The sequence below is a fragment of the Macaca fascicularis genome, chromosome 19 (genome assembly GCF_037993035.2).
Source record: "Macaca fascicularis isolate 582-1 chromosome 19, T2T-MFA8v1.1".
Classification (NCBI taxonomy): domain Eukaryota; kingdom Metazoa; phylum Chordata; class Mammalia; order Primates; family Cercopithecidae; genus Macaca; species Macaca fascicularis.
In genome coordinates, this window is record NC_088393.1 from 43,770,501 (window position 1) to 43,793,272 (window position 22,772).

General features: G+C 43.2%; 2 protein-coding genes across 23 annotated transcripts in view; one reads left to right on the forward strand and one right to left on the reverse strand.

Moving 5' to 3' along the window:
- ZNF529 (zinc finger protein 529) overlaps positions 1-22,772 on the reverse strand; it is a 52,312-nt gene that overhangs the window by 13,274 nt on the left and 16,266 nt on the right. Inside the window, exons 1-2 of one of the 7 annotated variants that reach the window (XM_045378853.2) lie at positions 16,125-16,416; positions 15,196-15,255 (exon numbers count right to left, since the gene is read on the reverse strand). The exons of 2 other annotated variants lie outside the window; for them this stretch is intronic. In XM_045378853.2, coding sequence (XP_045234788.2) covers positions 15,196-15,209 — 14 coding nt within the window. In that variant the 5' untranslated portion in view covers positions 15,210-15,255; positions 16,125-16,416. Of the gene's footprint in view, positions 1-15,195; positions 15,256-15,993; positions 16,417-22,772 lie in introns of those variants that run through there. 4 more of the 7 variants (XM_045378855.2, XM_045378856.2, XM_045378852.2 and 1 more) reach the window with 4 other exon arrangements.
- The window catches only part of ZNF382 (zinc finger protein 382), a 51,441-nt gene continuing 44,881 nt past the window's right edge, over positions 16,213-22,772 (forward strand). For 13 of the 16 annotated variants that reach the window (XR_012427507.1, XR_012427506.1, XR_012427510.1 and 10 more), the window contains exon 1: positions 16,213-16,370. The gene's annotated coding sequence lies outside the window, so the exon portion shown is untranslated. Of the gene's footprint in view, positions 16,371-16,507; positions 16,821-22,772 lie in introns of those variants that run through there. The other 3 variants (XR_012427514.1, XM_015441415.4, XM_015441417.4) reach the window with 2 other exon arrangements.

Below are 22,772 nucleotides of genomic sequence, written 5' to 3' on the forward strand. Positions count from 1 at the left end.
AGCCCCAGTTTGATTATATTAGCCTGTGAAGCAACATATACTCCAGGGCACTTACGAAAGCAATACTGCCATTAAGTTGCAATCGGTGGTGCTAACAGCTGGGGGTGGTCAGGGAGATGCTCAAAGACAGCCCTGTCAAAACCACTATCATCTAATGTTGTCTGTAAAAGTAGGCAAGGCTGTACTCCAATGAGCAACATTAGGGATTTTACACCATGGTGAGAACAGACTTCACTAAAACAATCCAGAGTCCATTCTCATGCTGCTATAAGGATACACCCAAGACTAGGTAATTTACAAAGGAAAGAGGCTTAATTGACTCACAGTTCTGTATGGCTGGGGAGGCCTCAGGAAACTTACAATCATGGCAGAAGGCACCTCTTCACAGGGTGGTAGGAGAGAGAATGAGAGCCGAGCTAAGGGGGAAGCCCCTTATAAAACCATCCGATCTTATGAGAACTCACTCACTATTAGAAGAACAGTATGGGGGAAACCACTCCCATGATTCAATCATTTCCTCTTGGTCCTGCTCTTGACATGTGGGGATTATTACAATTCAAGATGAGTTTCGGATGGAGATACAGAGCCAAACCATCTCACCGTCACTAAGCAAGTAAATAAGCAAGTACCAATGACAAGCCCTGAGGCAGAGGGTGTGGACAAAAGTACTGGAGTTCCAACAACTGTCTATAAAATCCACTTTCCACAAACAAGAGACAGGCAAAGAAACAGGAAAGTATGATTCACACACTGGAAAAGAAACCCACAACAGAAACTGCTTGTGAAAGCAACCAGATTTAACAGGCAAAGACTTCAAATTATAAACAGGTAAAGACTTCAAATTATACATTATAATATATATTCAAATAGACAAAGGAAACCATAAAGAAGTAAATGTAGGTATGATCATAATGTTGCATCAAAAGGAGAATATCAACAAAGAGATACAAATTATCAATAATAAACATGGAAATTCTGAAGTTACAAAGTATAATAACTGAAATGAAATTTTCACTAGAGGACTCAATAGTAGATATGAACTGGCAGAAGTATTAGCAAAGTTGAAGATAGATTAATAGCAATGGTGTAATCTGATGAACAGAGAGAAAACGAGACAAATTAACATCTCAGAGAAATGTGGGACCCCATTAAGCACACTGCTATAAACAGGAGTACCAGAAGAGAGATGAGAGAGAAAAAAAGCATTTAAAATTTACAAAGAAATAATGAATTTAAAATTCCCAAATTTATTGAAAAACATTAAACTGCACATCCAGGAAGCTCAACAAACACCAAGCAGGATAAATGCATAGAGATCCAAACATAGATGCATCATTATAAAAGCACTGAAATCCAAAGAAAGAAATGGAGAAAATCTTGAAAGCAGTAAAAGGAAACTGCAGGCTAGAAGTGAAACTAATACAGAAGTATTAACTGCTGATTTCTCATCAGAAAAAAATGAAAGCCAGAAGGCACTGGGATGACATATACAAAGTACTCACATACACAAAATCCTTCAACCCAGAATCCTAAATCCATCAACATGCAAAAAAATGAAGTGACCCCCCACCTCACACCACTTATAAAAATTAACTCAAAATGGATTAAAGACTTAAATATAAGGCCTGAAACTCTAAAAATCCCAGAAGAAAACATAGTGAAGCTCTTGACATTGGTCTTGCAATGATTTTTAAAAATATAACACCAAAAGCACCTGAAACAAAAGCAAAAACAAAGAAATCAAATCAAATTAAAAAGCTTCTATAAAATAAAGGAAACAATTTAAAAAGTGAAATGACATTCTACAGAGTGGGAGAAAATATGTGCAAATTATATATCTGACAAGGGGTTAATATCTAAATATATAAGAAATTCATTCAACTCAATAGCAAAAAAAAAAAAAAAAAAAAAAAAAATCCAACTAAAAAATGAGCAAAGAACCTGATAGACATTTTTCCAAAGAAGATATACAAATGGTCAACGGGTATATAAAAAGGTGCTCAATATCACTAAACATCAGGGAAATGCAAATCAAACCGCAATGAAATATCACCTCACACCTAACAGGACTGCTATTATCAAAAAGACAAGAAAGAAAAAAAATGTTGACAAGGATATGGAAAAAAGGGAAGCCTTGTACACTGTTGGGGATGTAAATTGGTATGATCCTTCTGAAAAAGAGTATGGAGGTTCCTCAAAAACTTAAAAACAGAACATTCATACAATCCAGCAATCCTGCTTCTGGCTATACGGCCAAAAGAAATGAAGTCAGTAACTTTTCCACCTGCACCGAGATGGAGTCTTGTTCTTTCGCCCACGGTGGAGTGCAGTGCTGCAATCTCGGTTCATTGCAACCTCTGCCTCCAGGGTTCTAGCAATTCTCCTGTCTCAGCCTCCCGAGTGGCTGGGATTACAGGTGTGTGGCACCATGCCCGGCTAAATTTTGTATTTTTAGTAGAGATGGGGTTTCACCATATTGGCCAGGCTGGTCTCGAACTCCTGAGCTCATGATCCACCCACCTTGGCCTCCCAAAGTGCTGGAATTACAGGCGTGAGCTACCACGCATGGCCAAAGTCAGTAACTTGAAGAGATATTTGCAGTCCTTGTTCATGGCAGCATTATTCACAATAACCAAGGTATGAAAACCTAAGTGTCCCTCAATGGGTGGACAGATAAAGTGTGCTTGTATGTGTGTGTATATACATAAGTATGTGTCAATTATGTATCAGTAAAACAAAGGGGGGTGGTTATCCTTATGCAGCAAACCTATATTTCAAAACTTAAGACCATTTCAAAACTTAAGATGAAAAGACATTTCCAGATAAAAACTGAATTTACTGCTAGCTGACTGACCTTAAAAAGTACTCAAGGAAGCTCTTTAGGCTGGTGATCCCAGGTAGTAATAAAAATCCATATGAAAAAAAAAAAGAGAAGAGGCCGGGCATGGTGGCTCACACCTATAATCTCAGCACTTTGAGAGGCTGAGGTGGGAAGATCACCTGAGGTTGCGAGTTCGAGACCAGCCTGATCAACATGGAAAAACCTGGTCTCTATTAAAAATACAAAATTAGCCAGGTGTGGTGACACATGCCTGTAATCTCATTTACTTGGGAGGCTGAGGCAGAAGAATCACTTGAACCCAGGAGGCAGAGGTTGAGCCGAGATGGTGCCAAGGCACTCCAGCCTGGGCGATAAGAGCGAAACTCTGTCTCAAAAAAAAAAAGAGAAGCAAGGCAATTTTATGTAATTGTAAATGACAGTATACATATATATCTCTTCTCCTCTTAACTGATAGACACATTTTATGAAACAATGTGTATATTATGTATTATTGGGCCCATAACATACAGAAATGTAATATATTTGCTAATAATAACACAAAGAAGGCAGGGGAAAGCAAAGTTGTACTGGGCTAAGGAAATGAATCCAGATGGTAACTCCAATCCGGATTATCTGGACCTCATGAGGAGAACCCAAAGTGAGAAATCAGACTGACAAAATAAAAGTTATAAATGTATAAAAGTTCTCCTCATTTTTTTAAAACATAGATTTATTTAATGTAAAAATTACAACGATTGGTTGAGTTCGAAACATCTGTAGATGTAATGTGAAGACCTATATTACTACAAGAGAAGATAAAAGGAAATAAGAGTTATATAGGAGTAACATTTCTCTATCTCACTTGAATTAAGCCAATATAAATCAGAAGCTGTTTCTGAAGTAAGATATTTGCCAGAATAAATCTCTAAGCAGCAAAGTGTTCACAGTGTTGCTCGGTTTCTCTTAACTAGAGTAAAATGTGAGAAGAAACAATACAAAGATGGGATTTATAACATGGAAGCAAAACATAGAGATTTAAAAATTCTCAGCCTGAGCATGTAAATCAAAAGACATTTAGGAAAGTAAACCAAGGGTGTGACCAAGTGACTTTTTGGTAAGAGTGTGGCTAGAAAGAAGCCAGATGCTTTTCATCATGACAACAGGAGAATGAATCCAATGGCACTTCAGAGAGCTTCAAGGCTGCTCCTCCCATCACAGGCCCAGCGTGCCAGGGCCTTGAAGGCAGGATGGTTTCAAGGGAAGGGTCTAGAGCACTCATGGGGCTTGCTGCCCGGGGCTGCCTCAAGTCTCTGCCCCTCCCATCCCAGCACAGTGCTCCTTGGCTGCCCTAGTTGTGGCTCCAGTGGGCCCAGGTGCAGTTTAGTCCCGGCTCTGGAGGGCAAAGTGGTGAACCTCAGCATCTACATGCTGCTGATTTTGCAAGTGTGCAGAGTGCACAAGATGTAGAAGCACGGCATCCTTCAAAGAGATTTTTCTTTTCTGAGACAGAGTCTCACTCTGTCGACCAAGCTGGAGTGCAGTGGTGCGATCTAGGCTCACTGCAACCTCCACCTTCTGGGCTCAAGCAATTCTCTTGCCTCAGCCTCCTGAATAGCTGGGATTACAGGTGTGCCATGCCTTGGAGAACCCCAGGGCCTAGACAGAGACCCACTACAGACTCAGAGCCACTGCAGACAGTCCCCCCTACGGCAATGTCCAGTGAAGTCATAAAGGCTGTGCCATTCCTCAAACCCTAGACCTGTAGAGCCAGCAGAATGCAACATGGGCCTGGGAGAGCCAGTGGCACCTGACTCCAACCCAAGAGAGCTGCAGTATGAACTGTGAACACCAAAGCCCTGGTGGCAGGGTCCCTTTGGGCCTTTGGGGTCCAACCCCCATCCCAGTGTGTCTGGAACATGCGACGAGGAGTCAAAGATGATTATTCTCCACGCTTAAGGTTTACTGTTATTTGCCCTGTTCAGTTTTGGACCTACTTGGGACCAGTGACCCATACTTTCTTATCTGTTTTGAAATAGAAATGCTTGTCCTGGCTGGGCGTGGTGGCTCACGCCTGTAATCCCAGCACTCTGGGAGGCCAAGACAGGCGATCACCTGAGGTCAGGAGTTCAAGACCAGCCTGACCAACATGGAGAAACCCCGTCTCTACTAAAAATACAAAAAAATTAGCCGGGAATGGTTTACGCATGCCTGTAATCCCAGCTACTTGGGAGGCTGAGGTAGGAGAATTGCTTGAACCCGGGAGGCGGAGGTGGTGGTGAGCCAAGACTGCACCACTGCACTCCAGCCTGGGCAAAAAGAGTGAAACTCTTGTCTCAAAAAAAAGGGGAAAAAAAGAAATGCCTGTCTTATGCATCACTGAATTTTGGAAGCACGTAACTAGTTTGGTGTCACAGGTACGCAACTAGAGAGCAATTTGCCTCAGGATGAATCATCACATGATTTAGATATCAAGATGAGACTCTGCCCTTTAAGTTGACTTTAAAGTTTATGCTGAAATGAGTTTTAATACTTTGGGGGCTATTGGAATGAAATGAATGTATTTTGTATGTGAGAAAGACATGAATATGGGGGGAGGGGGTCCAGGGGCAGAATGTAACATGTCCTCTCCAAAATTCAGATGTTGCCAATGTGATAGTATTAGAAGGTGGAGCCTTTAAGAGGTGATGAGGGCTCCTCCCTTTGTGAATGGGATTACAGCCTTCATAAAAGAGGCTCAATGCAGACTTCCTTGTCCTTCTCCCTTTTGCATGTGAGGACACACGTCCTTTCTGGAGGATGCAGCATCAAGGCACCCTTGGAAGAAGACAGTTGAACCTGATGATGCCTTGATCTCGGACTTCATAACCTCCAGAACTGTGATACATTTCTGTTCTTTATAAATCAGGTATTTTCTTATAGCAGCACAAACAGACTAAGAAAGTTGTCTATGGGTGACTCAGCTGCAAAGCTGCAAGCAGATTGAGAGTAAGATGACAGAAACAACAGTCAAGCCGAGAACCAAATCAGGAACACAATCCCGTTTAAAATTACCACTAAAAGAATAACATACCTAAGAATACAGCTAACCAGGGAGGTGAAAGATCTCTACAATGAGAACCACAAAACACTGCTCAAAGAAATGAGATGACACAAATGGAAAAACATGGTAGGAAGAAACAGTATCATTAAAATGGCGATACTGCCCAGGGCAATTTATAGATTCAATGCTATTCCTATCAAACTACCAAGGACATTCTTCACAGAACTAGAAAAAGCTATTTAACAATTCACATGGAACCAAAAAAGGGCTTGAATAGCCAACGCAATCCTAAGCAAAAAGAACAATGCTGGTTGCATCACATTACCTGACTTCAAGCTATACTACAAGGCTACAGTAACCAAAATGCAATGGTCTTGGTACAAAAACGGACACACAAACCAATGGAATAGAATAGAGGACCTAGAAAGAAAGTCACGCACCTACAACCAAGTGATTTTTGACAAAGTCAACAAAAATAAGCAATGAGGAAAGGACTCCCTATTCAATAAATGGTGCTGGGATGACTGGCATATGCAGAAGAATTAAAGTGGACCCGTACCTTTCAACATATACAAAAATTAACTCACGTTTGATGAAAGGCTTAACTAAAAATCCGAGAAGAAAACCTAGGAAATACCCTTGTAAACATCAGCCTTGGCAAATAATTTATGACTAATTCCTCAAAAGCAACTGAAACAAAACAAAAATTGGCAAATGAGACCTAACTAAAGAGCTTCCGCTCAGCAAAAGGAATTATCAACAGAGTAAACACCCACCCCCCTACAGAATGGGAGAAAATATTCACAAACTATGCATTTAACCAAGGTCTAATATCCAGAATCTACAAGGAATTTAAACAATTCAACAAGCAGAAAACAACCCCACTCAAAGTGGGTAAAGGATATGAACAGACCCTTCTCAAAAGACATACAAGCAGTCAACAAACACACTTTTTAAAATGCCCCACACCACTAACCATCAAAGAAATGCCAATCAAAACCACAATGAGTTAGCCATCTCATATTAATCAGAATGGTTGTTAAAAAGTCAAAATGAACAGACGTTGGTGAGGTTGCGGAGAAAAGGGAATGCTTATACACTGTTGGTGGGAGTGTAAATTAGTTTAGCCACTGTGGGATGCAGTTTGGAGATTTCTCAAATAACTAAAAACAGAACAACCATTTGACTCAGCAATCCCATTACTGGGTACATACCCAAAAGAAAATAAATCATTTTACCAAAAAGACACATGCACTCATGTTCATCACAGCACTATTCACAATAGCAAATACACAGAATCAACCCAGGTGCCCTCAACAGTGGCTTGGATAAATAAAATGTGGTATACATATGTCATGGAATACCATACATAAAAAAGAACAAAATCATGTCCTTTGAAGCAACATGGGTGCAGCTGGAGGCCATTATTCTAAAAGCATTAATGCAGAAAAAGAAAATAAAATACTGCATGTTCTCACTGCTAAGTGGGAGCTAAACACTGGGTACAGAAAGACATAAATATGGGAACAATACGACTACTAGAGACAGGAGGAAGGGAGAGAAACAAGAGTTGAAAAACTATTGGGTACTAGGTTCACTACCTGGAAGACAAGATCAATTGTACCCCAAATCTCAGCATCATACAATATACTCATGTAACAAACCTGCAAATGTACCCCCTGAATCGAAAATAAAAGTTGAAAAAAGAAACCAAAAACAAAAATGAAGGAGAAACTAAAACATACCCAAGTAAATAAAAACTGACGAACCTCATTTGAAGACACGCCATAATAGAAAAGCTAAGGGGGCCCTGCAAGTTGGAATAAAAAGACAGTAGAAAGTAACTCAAAGCCACGTACAAAAATGAAGAACAGGCTGGGCGCGGTGGCTCACGCCTGTAATTCCAGCACTTTGGGAGGCCAAGGTGGGCAAATCACAAAGTCAGGAGTTCAAGACCAGCCTGGCCAACACAGTGCTAGCTGGGCATGGTGGCACACGCCTATAATCCCAGCTACTCAGGAGGCTGATGTAGGAGAACTGCTTGACCCCGGAGGCGGAGGTTGCAGTGAGCCGAGATCGTGCCACTGCACTCATGCCTGGGTGACAGAGCGAGACTCAGTCTCAAAAAAAAAAAAAAAAAAAAGCAAATACAAAAGTCTATCGCATCTTGGGCTTGTAGGTCCTTTTAATTTCCCCAATATGATTTATAAGACTAATGAATGCATAAAACAGTCATTACAAACCAATGTTAAAGGGCACACAATGTATAAAAATGTAATCTGTGACAAAACAACATGAAAAGGAGCAGAACTATATAGGAACAAGTTTTGGATATACTATTAAAGCTAAGGAGTGTGCAACAGTTTTGACTCAACAAGTCTGGAATTTTGTTTGTTTGAGACAGGATCTCACTCTTTCGCCTAGGCTGGAGTGCAGCAGTGTCTGGAATGTTTAAACCCTGCCTATTCCAAAGAAAGTTCTAGCCCTTGACTAACACCTAGAAGATAAATTCTGGCCCCCGGGATAGCCAGCTCTTATTAATTTTAATGTGATCCTTTCACTAGTGGTAAAACAACAACAACAACACTTTTCTGAGTTGTGTGAGTCCATCTAGCAGTCAGTGAACCTGAAAGTGGTCTTGGAGTTCCCTGACCAAAGTCTATTAATTCAAACCAGTTATTTGTAAATGTAAAATATTCACTGTAATCTCCAGAACACATGCTAAGAAAACAATCAGATTATATAAAAGAAATGACAACGGAATTAAAATGGTACAGTACAATAAGTCAATTAAAAACAAAAGGAGGCCAGGCATAGTGGCTCATACCACCAATCCCAATACTTTTGGGAAGCTGAGGCAGGTAGATCGCTTGAGCCCAGGAGTTCAGGACCAGCTTGGCCAACATGGTGAAACCCTGTCTCTACCAAAAATACAAAAAAATTAGCCAGGCATGGTGGTGCTTACCTGTGGTCCCAGCTGTTGGGGAGGTGGGGGGGTTGGGGGGTTGGGGGCTGGAGCTAGGGTGGGAGGATCACTTGAGCCCAGGAGGTTGAGGCTGCAGTGAGCTGTGATTGCACCACTGAACTCCTGCCTGGGTGATGGAGTGATACCTTGTGTCAAAAAAAACAAAAAAAAAGGGCCAGGCCTGGTGGCTCATGCCTATAGTCCCAGCACTTTGGGAGGCCAAGACAGATACATCACCTGAGGTCAGGAGTTCGAGACCAGCCTTGCCAATATGGTAAAATCCCATCTCTACTAAAAATACCAAAATTAGCCTGGTGTGGTGGCAGGCACCTGTAATCCCAGCTACTCGGGAGGCTGAGGCAGAAGAAGCGCTTGAAGGAGGTGGAGGTTGTAGTGAGCCAAGATCACGCCACTGCATTATAGCCTGGGCAACAGAGCGAGACTCTGTCTCCAGAAAAAAAAAAAAAAAATCTTATGACATTGCAAGAGATTCAGAATAGCCAAAACAAAGCTGGAAGACTGGTATTTCCCAATTCAAAACTGACTATAAAACCACAGTAATCAAGACTGTGGGGCACTGAATATGGATAGATATATTGATCAATGGAATAGAACTGAGTGGAAATTTAAACCAGTGTAACTAGGGTCAAGTGATTTTTGACAAGGTTGCCAATCTAGTGAAATCGAGGAAAATAGTCTTTTCAACAAATGGTGCCAGGAAAATTGAATATCCACATGCAAAAGAATGAAATTGCATAATTCCTTAACAACACATAAGAAGAGTAACTGAAAACAGATCAATGACCCAAATATAACAGCTAAAACTATAAAACTCTTAAAAGGAAATGCAGGGGTAAGTCATCATGAACTTGTATTTGGCAATGGATTCTTTTTTTTTTTTTTTTTGAGATGGAGTCTCACTCTGTCACCCAGACTGGGGTGCAGTGGTGCCGTCTCGGCTCACCGTAACCTCCACCTCCCAGGTTCAAGTGATTCTCCTGCCTCAGCCTCCCGAGTAGCTGGGATTACAGGTACCTGCCACCATGCCTGGCTAATTTGTTGTATTTTTAGTAGAAGACGGGGTTTTACCATGTGGGCCAAGCTGGTCTCAAACTCCTGACCTCAAGTGATCCACCCACCTCTGCCTCCCAAAGTGCTGGGATTACAGTCTGAGCCACCGCATCTGGCCTATATTTGGCAATGGATTCTTAAATGATGACACCAAAAGCACAAGCAGCAAAAGAAAATTTTGATAAATTAGGATTTATCAAAACCAAAAGCTTTTGTGCATCAAAAAGTCATTATAGAAGAAACTGATAAGACAGCCTGCACAATGTAGAAAATATTTGCAAATCATATATCTCACAAGCATTTAACATCCAGAATACATAAAAACTCCTACAACTCAGCCCAACAAAAAGACAAACAGCCCAAGTTAAAAACTGGCAAAAGACTTCAGTAGACATTTCTTCATAAAAGATGAACAAATGGCCAACAAGTACATGGAAAGATGCTCAAAATCATTAGACATCAGGAAAATAATAACAGAACCATGAGAATAACATCAGCAAGATGGCATTTGAGGAAGCTTCAATTCCCTATTCTCTATTGAAACATTTAAAAAACAACTAGAGACTAGCTAAAATATCTTTGTAAGGGTCTGGAAATCACTCAAAGACTGTAACTATCAAACAAATGCCCAGTCAAGAGAAAGCCACTTCAAGATGGTAGTGACTTTGATGATTATGTTACTGGTGCCCTTATTCCATCTCTAGCGTAGCCTGGAAGAAGCAGCCCAGTTCCCATTTCCCTCCTTCAGGCCAGAAGGAACAAAGCAGAGCTTATTTGGAACATGTTAATCTGTCTGCGGGCTCCTTGAGGTATTGAGGTACTGGTTTCCATTTTGTCTGATTTTTTTTTGAGATGGAGTCTCGCTCTGTCATCCAGGCTGGAGTGCAGTGGCGTGATCTCGGCTCACTGCAACCTCCTTCTCCTGGGTTCAAGCAATTCTCCTGCCTCAGCCTCCTGTGCAGCTGGGATTATAGGCACCTGCCACCACATCTGGCAAAATTTTGTATTTTTAATAGAGATATTTTAATAGAGAGTTTCACTATGTTGGCCAGGCTGGGCTCGAACTCCTGACCTCAAGTGATCCGTCTGCCTCGGCCTCCCAAAGTGCTGGGATTACAGGCGTGAGCCACTCTGACTTTTGAGTTTTGACATGTAAAAAGCTGCACAGCTCAGATCTCAGGCAGGTAAAAGCCACAAAGGACAGTGGGTACTGTGGTGCATCAAAGCTAAAACACTATTAAAACTAGAAATAAGTGCAGCAGCACTGCAGGATATAAGATCAATATGCAAAACTCAATGATATTTTAATTGCCTGGACACCTGTGGATACTTGGAGCAAACGATTACCGGTGGAAAATATAATGTAACATCAACGGCCTAAAAAGCAAGGATGAGACCCTACGGAAATTAAGGCATTTGAAAGCAGTTATGCATATTGGGGAAACTGGTAAAAGCACATACACAGGTGCAAGCACAGGCACGCTACAGACCCAGGAAAAACGTAAGACTTTAGACTTTCACCCTGAGATGATCCCAAGGCTCTAATTAGTGAAGATCTTCTCCAATGGTCTGCAAAAATTAGGAGAAGTAGCAGTTTCTTCAAATGCCCAATTTTCAACAAAAGACTGCAAGGCATACAAAGACACAGGAAAACAGGGTCCCATCAAAGGAGCAAAATAAATTACCCTTGAAGAAACAAAAGCATTGGAGTAACTAGAAAAAGACTTTGTAAAAACTGTCTTAAGGCCGGGCGCGGTGGCTCAAGCCTGTAATCCCAGCACTTTGGGAGGCCGAGACGGGCGGATCACGAGGTCAGGAGATCGAGACCATCCTGGCTGACACGGTGAAACCCCGTCTCTACTAAAAAATACAAAAAACTAGCCGGGCGAGGTGGCGGGTGCCTGTAGTCCCAGCTACTCGGGAGGCTGAGGCAGGAGAATGGCGTGAACCCGGGAGGCGGAGCTTGCAGTGAGCTGAGATCCGGCAACTGCACTCCAGCCTGGGCGACAGAGCGAGACTCCGTCTCAAAAAAAAAAAAAAAAAAAAAAAAAAAAAAAAAACTGTCTTAAATATGCTTACAGAGCTAAAGGAAAACTGAAAAAGAACTAAAAAGGAAATCGGGAAAATGACATATCAACAAAGAGAAACAAATTATTTTTTAAAAAACTGGCTGGGTATGGTGGCTTATGCCCGTAATCCCACCACTTAGGGAGGCTGAGGCGGGCAGATAACATGAGGCCAGGAGTTCCAGACTAGCCTGGCCAACATAGTGAAACCCTGTCTCTAATGGAAAAAAAAAAAAAATAGCTGGGTGTGGTGGTGCACAGCTGTAGTCCCAGCATCTTGGGAGGCTGAGGCATGAGAATTGCTTGAGCCTGGGAGGCAGAGGTTGCAGTGAGCAGAGATCACACAACTGCACTCCAGCCTGGGTGACAGGGCAAGACTCTGTTGAAAAAAAAAAAAAAAAAAAAAAAAAGAAGAATTGGTTTAGAGTGCTCAAACCCTGTACATTCCAAAGAATAGTCCTTGACCAGCTCCTGGGAGATAATCTCTGAGCAATTAAGAGTATCCTGCCTGATAAGAGAGTCTATGTATATCTGAGGTCTTACCCATGCCAGATAGCTTTTGTAACAATGTGGTTTATGATAAATACCTGTACAAATCTGACTTCTGGATAGGCTTGACTAAGTAGCTAAGGTCAGTGCACAGAACCTTCATGCCCACATGACTTATCCTCAATAAAAACCCCAGACACGGGCCAGGGCAGTGGCTTACACCTGTAATTCCAACACTTTGGGAGGCAGAGGCAGGTGGATCACTTCAGCCCAAGAGTTCAAGAGCAGCTTGGGCAACATGGCAAAACCCCATCTATACAAACAATGCAAAAATTAGCCAGGTGTCGTGGTGTGTGCCTGTAGTCCCAGCTACCTGGGAGACTGAGGTGGGAGGACCCCTTGAGGCCGGGAAGTAGAGGCTGCTGCGGTGAGGTGTGACCACACTACTGCATTTCAGCCTGGGCGGGAGAGACCCTATCAAAAAACAAACAAACAAACAAAAAAACCCATGAGACCACAAGAAAACAAAGCAAAACAAAAAACCCTGGAAACCATGGCTTAGGAGAACTTCCTTGGTTGGCCATGCTTCACATCTGTATTCACACATTGTTGCTGGGAGAATCAGGTGCTGCCTGTGCAACTGCACTGGAAGCTTGCATCTTTGCCCTATGCAACTTTTCCCTTTGCTGATTTTAATGTGCACCTTTTCATTGTAATGAGCAATAACCATGAGCATAACAGCTTTTCTAAGTTCTGTGAGTCCTTCTAGCAAATCATCGAACCTAAGACAGTCAAATTGCCTTAAGTTAATAGAACATTTGCAAATCTGGCTTTTAAAAAATTCATTTCAAGTGCCCATCAAAGTTAACTTTATATTTTCATTGTTCTTGATTTACAGAAAATGTATGGGGAATACTAAGTATCTTCACAAACCAGCTTTTTTCTTCCCTTGCAGATAAGGACTTAAAGTGCCAGGCCTTTATTACATTCTCTAGGGTTATGTCCATATTAATGTATCCAGGCTTCACAAAGACCCTAAAGCACTGATATAATTATTGTCTACATTCTATAACAAGAAACTGTAAAGTGGAAAAATGAGTAACTATTAACCCCTTTGAAATGTAGTGTGAACATATAACTGAATTTTAAATTTTTTTCTCTTTTCCTAAGCTAATTAACACAGGATTACATTTAATTTTTTTTTTTTTGAGACGGAGTCTTGCTCTGTCGCCAAGGCTGGAGTGCAGTGGCCGGATCTCAGCTCACTGCAAGCTCCGCCTCCCGGGTTCACGTCATTCTCCTGCCTCAGCCTCCCGGGTAGCTGGGACTACAGGCGCACGCCACCTCGCCCGGCTAGTTTTTTGTCTTTTTTGGTAGAGACGGGGTTTCACCGTGTTAGCCAGGCTGGTCTTGATCTCCTGACCTCGTGATCCGCCCGTCTCGGCCTCCCAAAGTGCTGGGATTACAGGCTTGAGCCACCGCACCCGGCCATACATTTAATTTTAATTTAAATTTAAATACAAAAGCAATATAAATGTTTTTCTATTAAACGCAACTTTATTGTGTTGGGAGGACTATAATTCACCTTAAACACTGAAAATTTAGCATCTAAACTGACACATGCAATAACAATAAAACATACACCAGATTTTGAAAACTTGGTATAAAGATATGAGTGTAAAGTACTTCAGTGTATTCATATCATTACATGTTGAAATAATATTTTGGATATATTGGTTTAAATAAAATACAATACCAAAATTAACTTCAGCTGTTTCTTTTCCTTTTTAAAATGTGTTTAAAGCTGGGCACAGTGGCTCACGCCTGTAATCCCAACACTTTGGGAGGCTGAGGTGGGTGGATCACCTGAGGTCAGGAGTTTGAGACCAGTCTGGCCAACATGATGAAACCCCGTCTTCTACTAAAAATACAAAAATTAGCCAGGCATGGTGGCAAGCGCCTGTAATCCCAGCTACTCGGGAGGCTGAGGCAGAGGTTGCAGTGAGCTGACATCGTACCACTGCACTCCTGCCTGGGCAACAAGAGTGAAATTCCGTCTCAAAAAAAAAAAAAAAAACAACAAAAAAAAACTGTCTAATGGAAATTTTTAAATTACCTAAGTGGCTTTATATTATATTAGTATTAGACTGTGCTGCTTTAGACTCAAACACCACTGTATCAGGCTGCCTCTCACCATGTACACCAATATGTTGTCTGAATCAGTCACACGGCCAAATCTCAAACAAGATTTGGTTGTCACCACTTAAATCCCCTCATGAATGTTCTGGAAAAACTCCCTGCTCTTGTTGACATAGCCTTCTCTGCACAAAACTCCTATCATATTCCCACTCCTAGATGTCTCCAAAGCTACCTTTGTCACTTACTGATTAATACCTACCATCTCCTATCTTGCTTTGTTTGCAAATCAAGTCTATAAATAAGATCAAAGGTATCTAGTGTGCTATTCTACTTAATCACTCATCTCCTCCTTAACAAATTACAATCTAAAAAAATGTTTTAACTTCTCCCGGAGTTGTATTTCTATACCATAAGAATCCTTTGGAAAAAAAGCAGCACATGGGAGAATCGAATGATTTACCTAATGGGTATGTGAATATTCAATGAAAAGGAAATGGGCATTTGGAAAGTCACTGGAGGGCAAGGGGACCCATCTCTACGGTCTTCTTGTTAATTGGGAAGGGAAGGCTAAGGGACAGGTAAATGAAGAAAAAAATAAACTAACCTTGAGCTGGCCATTAGTACCAATGCTGTCTTCCACTTCAGGGGGCCTTCACTTGCAGAACTACATAACCAAGAGGGAGAAAGGACTCATGACATCCTGGACTGGTTAAATAAGAACACACTGTTCACCACCAGAAAAGCCCATCACACACAACAAACACATCCAGATCGAAGAGGGAAACTAGAATATTGTCGACTCCGCCCTGTATCTGAGAAAAAGGTACGACCAAGGCCTAGAGGTGTACTCTTTAAGTTCACAGCAGTTTCCAGGGGACACAGCTCAGGAAATACTGTAGTTCTTTAATGTATAAATGGCCTCCAAATTCATGCAAGGGGAGTTATCCCAGGAATGAATACTACACCTATGCCTTCCCCTTTCCCAAGAAACTTCATTTATCTATCGTATCTATCTATCATTTATCTATCTTCTACATATCTGTCTAATCTATCTATTTATATGCGTGTGTGTGTGTGTGTGTGTGTGTAAGACCTCACGAAGAGATTACATCACAGACATCCCAGAGTCAGAAAAATGACGCTTTACCCAAAACAAACTCCTACAGGCTCATGGAAAAAAAAAAAAAGCCTCTACGCCGTTCACACTTATAGTTGGTCAGTCACAACAGTGCTGTCACACGATCACATTACCATAGACTAGGGTCACACGATAGGCCCCGCCCCTACTCACCGTCCCATGAGCCCGATCAAAGAGCACCCACGGCACACACTAGGGTCTCGTCACACACACACACATACATACACACACACACCACAATGACGCCATAACAAGCAACAGCACCAGCAACCATCGTCCGCAGCTCCCGCGTACATAGGCCTGAGGCTCCCGGCTCCACGTGGACTGACCTCGCCTGGCAGCGCCGGGACACTTCACCGCAAGCTCCTCCCGCAGCCTGCCCGAGTCAGGCTTACCTCAATAACCAAAACACCGGAAAGAGATGCAAAGGTCAAAGTTCATCCGCGGCCCTGGGGCCTGTGGGAAACGTAGTCCAACAACGAAAGGGCCCCGAAGCTGAAGCCGAGCCCGTTGGCCGCAGGGGCCGCACCAGGCCATAGACTCCGGGAGTTTCCGGGTGCGTAGACCCTTTCCCTCGGCGGAGGCTGCGGCTGCGCGTCCTCCCGGCGCGGAAGAGGCGGCTGGTGGTCCTCGACGGCAAGGTGAGGTCGAGGCAGTAACCGGGAACCCAGGCTGGGAGGGCAGAATGAGGAACAGGAAGTTGGGGCGAGGGTGACCGTGAGGGAGGTGGGGGGCTGCGGAAGTCTAGGTGGCCCCTACCTCACCTCTGGAAAGAACCGGAAGCCCGAGCTGGGGAGGGTGAAGGAAGTCGCGGACCGGCTGCACAGCGGAGGAGAAAACCCGGACCCCAAGCTAAGGGAGGCCGAAGAAGGAACTGGAGGGCCGGGCTGGGAAGGCCTGAAGCGGGTACCGGCTTTAGGCTGGGGAGGGTCGAACGGAGAACTCGGAGCCCGAGTCGGGCGAGGTTTTGCTCTACTCTGGCCTCTAAATGTGGGGGCCTCAGGATGTGATCCGTGGTCGTGAACCGGAGGGTGACTTGGAGTTTTTGTCCGTTTTGCACCATGAGAAAGCCCCGGAATGGAATCTGGCAGGTAGCGGAGGCTCAGTGTGTGTGTGTCCGCCCTAGTGCGTGTTATACACTGTTGACGAAAAGACTCAAACTCTAAAGTATTTGAAGAGACTTATTTTGAGCTAAATATGAGTGACCAGTGGCCGGTGGCACAGCCCTCAGAAGATCTTGAGAATCTGTGCCCAGGGTGGTCGGGATTTATGTGGTTTTATACCTTTTAGGGAAACATGAGACACCAATTAAATACATGTAAAATGTATATTGATTCCCTCCGAAAAAGCGGGACAACTGGAAGGTGGGTGGCCTTCCAGATCATAGATAGATTCAAAGATTATTTGATTGACAATGGGTTGAGAGTTATTAACGTAAGACTTAGGATAGCAAGTAGCAGGCTTCACACATAAAAGAGTATAAATGTTTCTTTTCAGACGTGGGGCCTTTTTTTTATCAGTAATTCCAAAATGGAGGAGGGTATAATGAGGCATGTCCGACTAGCCCGCCACCCGCCTTTCTATCATGACTTTACTAGTAGTTTTTCAGGTTAGGAATGCCCTGGCCAAGAGGAGGAGTCCATTCAGATGGTCTGGGGGTGCTTAGGATTTTATTTTTAGTTTACAACACCAGCAGCACCGGAAAGTTTGCTGGTGTCCTTTGCAGTTTCAAAGTAGAGACAGCCATAGTTCTGATTTGCGTCACTGTAACTGTCAGTTCCGGAATTCCATATTTCTCCTTTACCCTAATGTCTGCGAGATTTCATGTGTAGTTCAGTTTTCTTTTTCTGAACAGCACTACATTATGTAAATAGACCACAATTTGTGTAGTCATTTTTCTGTTGTTGAACATTTGGCAGGTTTTATACATTATGAATAAAGCTGGCACTTTTCTATTTCTCCTGGGCAAATATTTAGAAGAAAAGTTGCTGGGTAATTGGTAACTTTACATTTAACTTTCCAAGAAGCTGATGAGCCTTTTAGAATAATTAGTTGTGATTTGTGGTGTGAGATTGTGTAACTGGAGTAAGTAGTTTCTGAGTTTGCTTTGCTATGTTCGTATGGAATTATGAGATGGGCTCAGCAGGGTTGTGAATGTCATGTAGGGTCCATAGGATTGTGGCTTTGTGGAGTAGGTGAGATCACAGGAAACAATGTGTCTGTATTAATTGTTGTTTATCATGGTTTTGTGTGTACATTCCATGATAACTGAAAATGGATCACTATGTAAGTGATGTTAATGACTGAAGAACTCTGTGTGTGTGGTGTATGTCATTTTGCTTGCAGAATTATGATAGTTTCTAATAAGTAAAATAGCATAAGCATTGGAAACTAAGAGGTAAAATTATAATTTCTAGATGACAGGGTTGCAATAACTGGAAACATCATACAAACTAAATCCAATATGTTGAAATGAGGAGGACTCCATATGTAGCACAGAAGAAAAATACTTTCATCCCTACCACTTTCAACAGTTATATAGATTTGAGGTTCCCTCCCACACACTACCCACCGCCTGCTTGTCCCTGGATGAAACTGGGGGTGATTTAATGCCCTCCTAAATCACTCTAAGCCAAGTAAAAGTACTTGAAATACTAAAAATCACAAGGTCAGCCTTATAGTAATTAAAATAGTCATTTTCTGATTAAAATGTTTACTGTAAAAATCAAATTTCAAACTTCATTTAAAAGAAAAATTTCTTTAAACTGTCTGGAGCCTACAGTGTAATTACTTTCTTCTCTACTTCCCCAACCTGTATTACTAAAGAGTTACTATCTAGCATAATGATTAATTAATATTTAATTGTAAATGTTTATTAGTTAACTAGGCAGGTTTAACCAAGTTATAGAAACTCTAAAGTAAGAGGTTTCACATGGTTTTTTTGTTTTTCTTTTCTTTTTTTGAGACAGAGTCTCACTGTCACCCAGGTGGGAGTGCAATAGTGTCGTCTCCGCTAACTGCAACCTCCGCCTCCCGGGTTCAAGCGATTATCCTGCCTCAGCCTCCCGAATAGCTGGCATTACAGGTGCTAGCCACCACGCCTAATTTTTGTAGTTTTAGTAGAGACAGGGTTTGACCACGTTGGCCAGGCTGGTCTCCAAAGTGCTGGGATTACAGGCATGAGCCACCGCACCCAGCCTCATGTGGCTTCTTTTGACTCCTTTCTTTCTATGTTGTTCACATTTTTAAAAAAAAGAATCCAAAACAGCAAGGGTCCTTTTCTGCAAATTATAAAAGCTATGGCTGAGAATGTTTCTTCTCTCCTTTCTGAAATAGTCTTTCTCCCAGGATATCTGAGCATTTGCCTACCATTAAACTTCCATGAGATAGGATTCTGTGGGGAAAAGAGAGATGAGACTGTTACTGTGTCTATGTAGAAAGAAGTAGACATAAGAGACTCCATTTTGTTCTGTACTAAGAGAAATTATTCTGCCTTGAGATGCTGTTAATCTATAATCCTAGCCCCAACCCTGTGCTTGCAGAAACATGTGCTGTGCTGACCCAAGGTTTAATGGATTTAGGGCTGTGCAGGATGTGCTTTGTTAAAAAAGTGCTTGAAGGCAGTATGCTTGTTAGAAGTCATCTCCATTCTCTAATCTCAAGTACCCAGGGGCACAATACACTGCGGAAGGTACCCAGGGACACAATACACTGCTGAAGGCCGCAGGGACCTCTGCCTAGGAAAGCCAGGTATTGTCCAAGGTTTCTCCCCATGTGATAGCCTGAGATATGGCCTCCTGGGAAGAGGAAGGCCTGACCGTCCCCCAGCCTGACACCCTTAAAGGGTCTGTGCTGAGGATTAGTAAAAGAGGAAGGCCTCTTTGCAGTTGAGATAAGAGGAAGGCATCTGTCTCCTGCTCCTCCCTGGGAGTACAATGTCTAGGTGTAAAACCTGATTATACCTTCTATTTACTGAGACTGGAGAAAACCGCCTTAGGGCTGGAAGTGAGACATACTAGCGGCAATACTGCTCTTTTTTTTTTTTTTGAGACAGAGTCTCCCTCTGTCGCCCAGGCTGGAGTGCAGTGGCTGGTTCTCAGCTCACTGCAAGCTCCGCCTCCCGGGTTTACGCCATTCTCCTGCCTCAGCCTCCGGAGTAGCTGGGACTACAGGTGCCCGCCACCTCACCCGGCTAGTTTTTTGTGTTTTTTTAGTAGAGACGGGGTTTCACCGGGTTAGCCAGGATGGTCTCGATCTCCTGACCTCGTGATCTGCCCGTCTCGGCCTCCCAAAGTGCTGGGATTACAGGCTTGAGCCACCGCGCCTGGCCAATACTGCTCTTTATTGCACCAAGATGTTTGCGTATGGGCACATCAAAGCACAGCACCATTTCTTAAACTTACTTATGACACAGAGACCTTTGTTCACATGTTTTCTTGGCTGACCTTCTCCCCACTATTACCCTATTGTCCTGCCACTTCCTCCTCTCCGAGATGGTAGAGAGAATGATACTGAGGGAACTCAGAGACCAGTGCCGCCTTGGGGCGTGGGTCTTCTGTATGCTGAGCGCCAGTCCCCTGGGCCCACTTTTCTTTCTCTATACTTAGTTTCTGTGTCTTATTTCTTTTCTCAGTCTCTCATTCCACCTGAGAAACGCCCACAGGTGTGGAGGGGCAGGCCACCCCTTCAGGATTCCCCATTTTCTTTTATTCCAGTCAGATAACCATGTTGCCTTCTCCAAGTTTCCCTTCTAATTGTAACTACTGTTCACTTAATAATTGGGTATTTTGGCCGGGCACAGTGGCTCACGCCTGTAATCCCAGCACTTTGGGAGGCTGAGGTGGAGAGATCACGAGGTCAGGAGTTCGAGACCAGCCTGGCCAACACAGTGAAACCCCGTCTCTACTAAAAATACAAAAATTAGCCGGGCGTGGTGGCATGCACCTGTAGTCCCAGCTACTCAGGAGGCTGACGCAGGACAATTGCTTGAACCCAGGAGGCGGAGGTTGCAGTGAGCCAAGATCGTGCCATTGCACTCCAGCCTGGGTGACAAAGCAAGACTTCATCTCAAAAATGATAATAATAATAATAATTGGATATATCCCTCAGCACTCTTTTCACTCCCATAAACAGAAACATATTCCCTTGAATTATATTACTTTTTTTTTTTTTTTTTTTTTTGAGACGGAGTCTCGCTCTGTCACCCAGGCTGGAGTGCGGTGGCCGGATCTCAGCTCACTGCAAGCTCCGCCTCCCGGGTTCACGCCATTCTCCTGCCTCAGCCTCCCGAGTAGCTGGGACTACAGGCGCCCGCCACCTCGCCCGGCTAGTTTTTTGTATTTTTTAGTAGAGACGGGGTTTCACCGTGTTAGCCAGGATGGTCTCGATCTCCTGACCTCGTGATCCGCCCATCTCGGCCTCCCAAAGTGCTGGGATTACAGGCGTGAGCCACCGCGCCCGGCCGAATTATATTACTTTCACAAACCTTTTTTATACAGATAGTGATTTGATGTCTAGATAGTGAGTACTCAGGAGAGCCCATACTAGGGAAAACCTCATCATGTCCACATATCTCAGTTTACTAGTGAGTGATTCTTTTTCTTTTCTTTTTTCTTTAATTTTTTTTTTGAGACAAGGTCTCTCTCTGTCACTGAGGCGGGGGGCAGTGGCGCAATCTTGGCTCACTGCAGCCTCAACCTCTCAGGCTCGTGATTCTCCCATTGCAGTCTCCTGAGTAGCTAGGACCACAAGCACCCACCACCATACCCGGCTAATTTTTGAATTTTGTATTTTAGGTGGAGACAGTTTCGCCACATTGCCCGGGCTGGTCTCAAACTCCTGAGCTCAAGCAACCCGCCCTCCTTAGCCTCCCAAAGTGCTGGGATTACAGGTGTGAACCACCATGCCCGGCCCTACTTTCTATCGAAGTAGAATGGGTAGATAACATTATTATTAACAGCATATGGGAAGAGGGAGGTCCTCCCATGTTACATTGTTCTCCCTGCCCCTTCTGGGTCATGTTGCACCACTCTTTCCCTTCTAGTCATATCCCAGGGGGCCTTGTCCCATTTATACAGCTCCATTCTACTCCCATCCCACCAGAAGCATGGGAGTAGTCTGACTGAAAGATCAGATAGAAGAGTGTACTCTCTTTTTTTTTTTGAGATAGAGTCACCCAGGCTGGAATGCAGTGGCATGGTCATGGCTCACTGGAGTCTCAAACTCCTGGGCCCAAGCAGTCGTCCCACTCAGCCTCCTGAGCAGCTGGGACTACAGGCATATGCACAACCACATGCAGCTATTTTTTAAAAAATTTTCTGTAGAGATGGGGTCTCACTATGTTGCTTAGTTTGTTCTCAAACTCCTGTGCTCAAGTGATCCTCCTGCCTTGGGCTCACAAAGTGCTTAGGATTACAGGCATGAGTCACCACGCTCAGCTGAAGTCTACTCTTTATATTCAGGAAAGCACTGGAGAAGAGAGAGGACAAGAGAAACAGGTCCGTGGTGACAGGAGCCTAGGAAGAGAGTAGGCCTTCAGTCTTGGTGGAAAAATAAATGGTATTCTAAGCCTTTGGATGCTAATTTCAGTACCACCCACTCTTTTTCTCTTGTCCATTTCTCCCTTAGATTTTTTATAAAATGAAGAACTGAATCAATTTTTTTTTTTCCTGTCATTCAAGTGAGGAGCAAGAATAAAGGGTGTAGGGGAGATTTCTTTTTTTTTTTTTTGAGACAGAGTCTCACTCTGTTGCCTAGGCTGGAGTGCATTGGCGCTATCTCGGCTCATTGCAACCTCAGCATCCCAGGTTCAAGTGATCCTCCTGCCTCAGCCTCCCAAGTAGCTGGGACTACAGGTGTGCACCACCATACCCAGCTAATTTTTTGTATTTTTAGTATAGACAAGGTTTCACCATGTTGGACAGGATGGTCTTGATCTCTTGACCTTTTGATCCCCCTGCCTCAGTCTCCCAAAGTGCTGGGATTACAGGCATGAGCCACCATGCCCGGCTGGGGGAGATTTTTTTTGTTTTTGTTTTTTTGTT